A 7,653-nucleotide genomic window follows, 5' to 3' on the forward strand; every position below is an offset into this window, starting at 1 on the left:
AACTCTATTATTTTTGAGGGGATCGGATTCCTAAGAATCAAATTTCTCAATTATACGGAGTTGATTTGTCTCCAATTCCATGATCCAAACATGCCACAAGAATGATTGTTGTTAATGAAACCTAAACAGTCAAAAATCGTCATGACCGACTGCCCGATTGCTCACCGTTGACATCCTCTCATTAGTTGTCACCACCAATAATTGGAAACCGTCCATGACGATCAAACAGTCTCACACGTGTCACATAATCACACCAGAAAGCAGTGTAACAGCTTAACTTACAGATGTATAAAATAACAAATTAAAATTCAGAGCAGACGTCACGTGATTTCGTGTCTCTGTGAGAGGGAGAAGAGAGCTGTAAACAGAAAAAACAACAACAGAAAACAAAGAGAAGAAGAAGAAGAAGAACATCGAGAACAGCGAGAAGAGATCAAGAGAAAAGTTTGATTTTACAGAAAAGGAGTAATAATTTGATTAATTTTTGTAATTAATTAAATTATTATTAGATTAAAAGATGTCTCTAGTGAGAAGAAGAACTTTACTGAAGGTCATTGTTCTTGGAGATAGTGGGTAAGTAGTAACTCCAGATTTATTTCTTAGGGTTTTTTTTTTTTTTAATTCCAATTTCGCATGATTAGTTTGTTTTCTTTGAGATTTTTTTGTAATTTTGATTAATTTTTTTTATGTGTGTGTGATTTTCAGGGTGGGAAAGACATCGTTGATGAATCAGTATCCTGTGATTGGATCTTTTAATAATTTAGATGATTCTGATTTATCCGTTTTTATCATTAATGTTAAAAGTCCAAATGCTGATGCTTATAAGGTTATTGAATTTTTGTTTTTGTTTTTATTTTTAAGTCAATGATGATTTTTTTTTCTTGGAGATGATTTTTTGATTCTGCTTAGAATTGTTTGTCTAGGTGTTTGGATTTTTGTTTGTCAAGGGTGTGATAATGCATTTTGTCCAATTTGGTTATATGACCATTTGGATTTGAGTTAGGGCATAGTTTTTGGAACCTGCTTTTCGATTTTACTGCAATTTGGGGTTCTTAACTGGTGATATAGATATGTTCATAAGAAATTTAGTCAGCAATATAAAGCAACAATAGGTGCTGATTTTGTAACCAAAGAAGTGCAGCTTGATGACAGGATTGTAACACTTCAAGTGAGTTTTGACTTTATGTTTGGAATGTATTACTTTTTTGTTGATGATTTTTTTATGGTTCTTGTTATTGAATCAATACATGTTTGTATTAACAGATATGGGACACGGCTGGACAAGAAAGATTTCAAAGTCTTGGTGTTGCGTTTTATAGAGGGGCAGATTGTTGTGTTCTAGTTTACGATGTTAATGTACAGAAATCATTTGATAATCTCAACAATTGGCGCGAGGAGTTTCTTAAGCAGGTATTTCATGCCGTTCTTCTTTGCTGCTACTTTTTGTATTAGTGTATTTTCACAATGATTAGGCTAACCGAAATTCTCTTCCATAGCATATTTACCTTTTATTGGTTTGTTTAAGTTGTGTTGTACTGTTCCTAAGGATACATGAATTGGTTCCTATTGATTCCAGGCAAGCCCGGCTAATCCTGACAAATTCCCATTCATTTTACTTGGGAACAAGGTCGATATAGATGGAGGAAACAGCCGAGTGGTAATACACGGAAGCCCTAGCAAAATTTGACTTGAGCCTTGACCTCTTTTTATGCTTATGATATATATGTCCCTACAGGTTTCTGAAAAGAAGGCTAAGGAGTGGAGCTCATCCAGAGGTGACATTCCCTACTTCGAGACCTCAGCTAAAGAGGATCAGAACGTGGATGTTGCATTTCAATGTGTTGCAAAGACTTCACTTGCCAATGACCAACTGCAGGATATGTAAGTACAACTTATGAGCTGTTACGCTTGTTTACAAATTGATACCTGCAGCCTCTAATCTTTGAAAATTAAAACATCACTGTTAGAAGCTAATGCTAATTCAAAATGAATCTGCCAGATATGTTTTTTACTTGTACGCTAGATTTAGTTTCAACCACCTAGCCTTGATGATGTTTCATATAAAGAAGTCTCCTGAACTCAGCTGAGTATTTGCAGAAAAACATTGATTTGTTACACTTACGCCACATAAATAGACGATGTTTATCTTGCATGCAACACCAAAATGATAAAGACTGTATACTTTTTCATTTCCTGTTGTTAAAATTATAGAAACTGGTAACATACACTCTAAATTGGTGCTGAAGCTCATCTAGAAAACGTTTCTATAGTTAAGTTTGTTGTTTTCCATTTGGCTTGAATGTATTGTGTTATTTACTTGTTTAGTTTGTATATGGTGATGTCTTTAGTTATTCCGTATTTTCTCCAGTTTTTCTGAATCTAAAGCAACCACACTGCACAAACTTGTGGACATGTATTATACATGATATGATCTTTGTGTTACCGTGTGATTCCTCTGATCCATGTATGGCGGACTTAAATATTTCTATTTCTTCTGTCATTGCAATTCAAGCATCTAAAATGTTATCTCCTTTCCATTTCTTTTGTGTATGTGTGTCTGTGTGTGTGGTTTAACTGAATGATACATTTCTATTGTGACAGATACTTCAATCCCATCCCAGATGAAGTCCCAATCGAGCGAAGTGGAGGTGGGGGCTGCGCTTGTTAGTAAAATAGTTCTGGTTTTGTTTCTCAGAGTGGACAACCTAAGCTATATAGCCAACAGACTTTTGGAACTCTTTTCGTTTGCCTGATCCATATCTTTGTTCTTTTTCTATTGTCATTCCTACCATTTTTTGTGCCTATTACCACTTCTGTATACTAAACCTCTCGGCGCGGAGAAATTTAGTGATGTTCTTCTTTCTTATTTTGTTGGGTCTGCTACTGCTTGTAAAAACATCATCCCTTTTTATCCGAAGATGGTGATTAACTTGAAGATTCCTAGGTAGAAGCAACCTATTTGGTGGTGAGTTATGGATTGATGCTGCGAATATTTTGGGGTTTATTCCTGGCAAACTTGGTCAGTGATATTTGTAATGTTATTAAGAGCCTAAAAACTGATCTGTGATGTTATTTAAAGCCTCAATATTGAACTGTATTCTATTCTTTTCGTTTATCTTAATAATCATACTTTAACGCTGTTGTAGCTTGCCCCTCTAGATACCATCATCTAACTCGACTGTCAGTAAATTTTCACCTTTGTCAGAAATGTTCCTATTTGTTTGGTGAAATTTGCATGGCTACCGTCACCTATTTGCTTGATGAATCACAAATGCTGCAGGCTTTTAACCTCTGCAATGATCAGCACCGAGTTGCCCCCAGACTGACCGACCTACCGGATACACATGGCATATTCCATGAAAGGGTAGACGTTTTGCAAGATGGTTGATTTAGACTGATGAGCGAGCATAATGCCCCGTTATCTATATCGTGTCCTGAGAATTGGTAAATGGAATGATTATAGGTAGAAGATTGGCCATGGAGTTACTGGGTTTGATTACCCAAGGCCAGTTCACCAAATACGACCTCAGTGTATTTGTATATTTAGTACATCCAATCGTACATATAAATGCCATTAGGTAAATTTAGGCTGGTTTACAGAGAGTGATGCTTAGTTAAAAAGTAGAAACCATATTTCACACCTTCATTAAATTTACAGAATACAGTGTAATGTCCTACATTAATATGGTATTGAGTTGAGTTCATCACAAATTGTTTGACACTTATGCATTGAAGGATTTACCACAGCCACAGGTTTGTGTAGCATTGGGATTCTTGAATGTGAAGCCTCCACCAATAAGTGCGTCACTGAAATCCAACTGCATCCCGTAAAGAAAGAGGAGGCTCTTGGGATCACAAACTGTTGATCAAGGAAAAACAATAATGAGCTCTCTGTTACATTGTTGAACATAAAGCTTGTTCAGTGTTCTCATGTTTATAGAAAGTATAACTCCCGCATATTTATAGAAAGTATAATTCCCGCATATAAGTACCACCGATAAATTATACCCGACAGCCATAATACAATTTAGAATGAAAACTAGTCTAAAGTGTATTTGCACAGTTTGTTTTTGAGCGAAAGTTTAGCAGACACGTGATTCTTCAAGAATACGAAGTTTATCAGTAAGCTTATTGCAGGGCAGCACCACTACCATACAACAACAAATTAAAACTAAGAGAATTTCAACCTAAATAGTAGATACCTTAAGAAAATCAGAAAGCCAAAGAGTGCAGGTTTTCGTATCTTTTTTATCTCAGATACGCTCGAGGGAGAATTTAACGATGCACGTGCAATACAATATGGTGATACGACACTCATTGCAATATCAGATACTTGTACTCTAATCTAAGGAATCCAACCTAACGTCTAATGTTCGTCATGTTTTCTTTGATTCACCTACATAAGTTGTTTACTGTCCTACACTAAGGAAGTTTAATATACCACATTTTGAGAGGGTAGATTGGGTTCTTTGCCTTTATCTAACTAATCCAAATGCAAAACCATGAAGATAAAACAGACCCACGTGATTTTAGCAAGTTGCATTACTAAGAAAAGAAAGAAATGAGAACGTTGTGAGAGGTGTACCTATGGTGAAGCCTTCATATTCGATGAGGGAGTCATCAGGTCTGGCATTTTCTCTGCTCTCAAAGTCCATTATATATGACATGCCAGAACAACCACCTTGTTTAACTCCGATTCTTAAGCATAGGTCTTCACTCTTCTCGGACCTCATCTTATTCAAATGCTTCAATGCAGTCTCAGTAAGAGAGATTGCAGGTGCTAACCCTTCAGAGGTTGGGGCGGCTGGAATAAACAAAGTACTATCAGCATCCTAACAAACCACTACTTTCCAAGCAAAACCAATATTTCTCTAAGATTTGAATTAGAACGTTCAGATTAATAATTCAACTCAAACACACATCAGATACAAATGATAATAAAAAATCTGCTTCATGGAAGGAGAAAAAACTTGCAATGGCATACCAAAAGCTGCTCTTGCGAGTCAAATCGGAGCCTCGGGATCCACGAAACTTTATTCTAGACGCGTTGAGTGCTCTCTAATATTAGAAACAAGGACTTGTGTGTTCCTATCACACCCTCCTTTCTATCACACTGTTCTAACCAAGTTTTACAATGACATTTCTCTAGACTGGAACCAAAACAAATAGTTTTTAACTTCACCTCAAACCATATTTTGTTTCATTGTGTTTTCATCAATCAGTAAATGAATTTGAAGCTCAAACTAAGCCGAGACAACCATCCTCTCTCTCCATAGAGTTTAAATGTATACCCAACTACCAATTTATCCAATTTTAAAACTTTCAGCAGTCTGGCATCAGATTTGTTTTCCCTAAATGATTTTGGTTCATCTCATAATCTCTAATTCCACTAATTCAAAGTCCTGTGGCGCGAACACGACAACCTACTTCCTAATTGAATTTGATTGTTAACATCATGAATCTCCAAATTCCCTGGTTCACCTCAAAACCCCAAAACAAAATAGGAAATGAAAATGAACAAGGGTTTCACAAAAATTTCAAAAACCTCTAACCAATCTGTAAAACCAACATAGAAAAGTTAACTTCTTTTGAGATGGAAATGAATCAAATACCAATCCGAATCCCCACATCAATCAATCTTATACATTAAAATTCCATTAAAAAGGATCAGTTTTACAGCGACAAAATGTAAACCAAGATGTTATTATACGTTATAAAACCATGAAATTAAAGAGAGGGATGAAGAAAGAGAGAACCTGCAACAGAGCTTGATCGAATCGTGATGGATTTGCTTCTAAGTCTAATATTCGTAGGGGGTGAAGATTTAAAAGATACTGTTGAAGGGGTTTTCGGTATAGATAAAGAATTTCTACAGAACCGGTTGAGTGAAGAAGGAGGACAATTGGTAGTAGCAGTAGTTGCAGAAAACGCCATTTTAGAGAGAGAATGAAGCTATACAGATGTAGAACTGCAGACCTCGTTAGATTATATCGAACTGATGATTGTTGTGTTGTGTTAGTATACACACGCGACAATACGAGATGCGTGTACAATACAACACGTAACCGTTGGATTTTTATCAGAGCATTTTCTGTCTTTCTCCGTGAGCAGTAGAATCAAGCAGTTACTAGCCACATGTATCTAACCACTGGACTCGAGCTAGTACCATCACATCCAGACCTCACTAGAGGCCGGACAATTATGGCACTGATATGGCACAATCTGAATAAAAAATTTGATCCAACAACACCAGATTAAAGATGAGTCTTATGATTGTTGAATGCTCAGATGTTAGTCTGTGACACCATCAAGCTTGGGGACTTATTCCACGGTTAATCAATGATACGTTTTGATTTTTTTTATAACGCTGACTTCAAAATTCTTCAGCACCAAATTTTTTTTTAACGGTCGAAAAAAAAATATATCGGTTTTGTCATCTTATAATCGTAGCTTTAATTTTGCGCAGTAAGTTGATTGATTCATCTATGGTAATATGAACTCCATGGCACTTGTAAAAGGATTGTTATGTAAGATCCCAAAATTCTAATAATCAATTTTCCTCGTACTACTCAGATAATGAAATCAAATAGGAAAAGCATCCTTACTGTTACAAACTATTAACAAAATGATCATACTTCCGTTGACAAGAGAGTTAAGTTGTGACTCACAGATAATTATGTTGATGAAATTGTTTATGTGTCCTTCATATCTATCCTTTCATACACAGTTTTAACTTTTGCTTTCATTATAATTTTTTTTGACGGTGGTGTTATTTGTAGGTGGTGGTGGTGCCACTTACATATCGCTACACCGCATTCAGGATCATAAAACTGCATTCAGGATCGTTACACCGCATTCACCCAAAGGGTTCACCGCTTCCCCTTCGGGGTTTAGCAGAGGTTCTTAAGCTTCCACCACCACCACCACCGCTCCATCACCACCACTTCAAATAATTAGTTAAGTAGAAAGGGTGTTTTGAGAGAGGGTATTTTCGGAAAAGATAACACCGTTTTATTCAAAAGTGTTAAATCAGATGGAAAAAAACCATTTTGTAAATGAATTACAAAAATATGATCATTTCGTGACCGAATTACAAAAAGTATGACCATTCTGTAATTGGTCCAATCAAAAACAACTGTCGGGAGCTCGGAATCCACTCTGGTTAATTAGGTTGTGGTTATCGTTAGATTTCTATTACGAAATGGAAACTTCTTAATTGCTTGAAGGACACAAATCACTCGTGTGAAAGTTCGGTCTTTCAGACCTAAAACAACTGTAACAACGATATTAAAAAATATAAAGCTAAATTTGTAACCAAAAATTTTAATCGGAGATGAGGCCTTGATTATGAATAAGCTTTTCTACCATTTCGAAGAAAAGCGTATTCAGAATTATTATATAGCGTTATTTGTAGCTCTTCATGACTTAAGAGTTACGTTGAATAAATATGAATTGAAATTGCTTTTTCATGGTAAATTGTAAGGAAAATGTCTTTTTTTTATCCTGAAGGCCGTGCCTTTACAAAGACATGGACATGTAATATGCGAACTTAAATAAGCCTTTCCATGGTATACGAAAATTCAACAAAACAAAATGTTTCCGGTTTCTATGAAATATCACAGGTCCATGCATAAATGGATTTTCGGTAAAGAT

The 7,653-nt window shown here is 35.8% G+C and overlaps 2 protein-coding genes across 2 annotated transcripts; one reads left to right on the forward strand and one right to left on the reverse strand.

The window, feature by feature from the left end:
* The first annotated feature begins 330 nt into the window (after positions 1-330).
* LOC113282920 (ras-related protein Rab7-like) lies at positions 331-3,106 on the forward strand. Its single transcript, XM_026532032.1, has 7 exons — positions 331-573; positions 706-732; positions 1,069-1,168; positions 1,264-1,410; positions 1,577-1,657; positions 1,736-1,881; positions 2,602-3,106. The coding sequence occupies exons 1-7, from the start codon at positions 518-520 to the stop codon at positions 2,666-2,668; spliced, it is 624 nt and encodes a 207-aa protein (XP_026387817.1). The 5' UTR covers positions 331-517; the 3' UTR covers positions 2,669-3,106.
* Positions 3,107-3,510: 404 nt separating this feature from the next.
* Positions 3,511-6,033, reverse strand: LOC113282929 (iron-sulfur assembly protein IscA, chloroplastic-like). Its single transcript, XM_026532042.1, has 3 exons — positions 5,757-6,033; positions 4,586-4,804; positions 3,511-3,859 (listed from the first exon to the last, which is right to left on the reverse strand). Exons 1-3 carry the CDS (start codon positions 5,932-5,934, stop codon positions 3,723-3,725), a joined length of 534 nt encoding a protein of 177 aa, XP_026387827.1. The 5' UTR covers positions 5,935-6,033; the 3' UTR covers positions 3,511-3,722.
* Positions 6,034-7,653: the final 1,620 nt, after the last annotated feature.

Source organism: Papaver somniferum, chromosome 1, assembly GCF_003573695.1.
Source record: "Papaver somniferum cultivar HN1 chromosome 1, ASM357369v1, whole genome shotgun sequence".
Classification (NCBI taxonomy): Eukaryota; Viridiplantae; Streptophyta; class Magnoliopsida; order Ranunculales; family Papaveraceae; genus Papaver; species Papaver somniferum.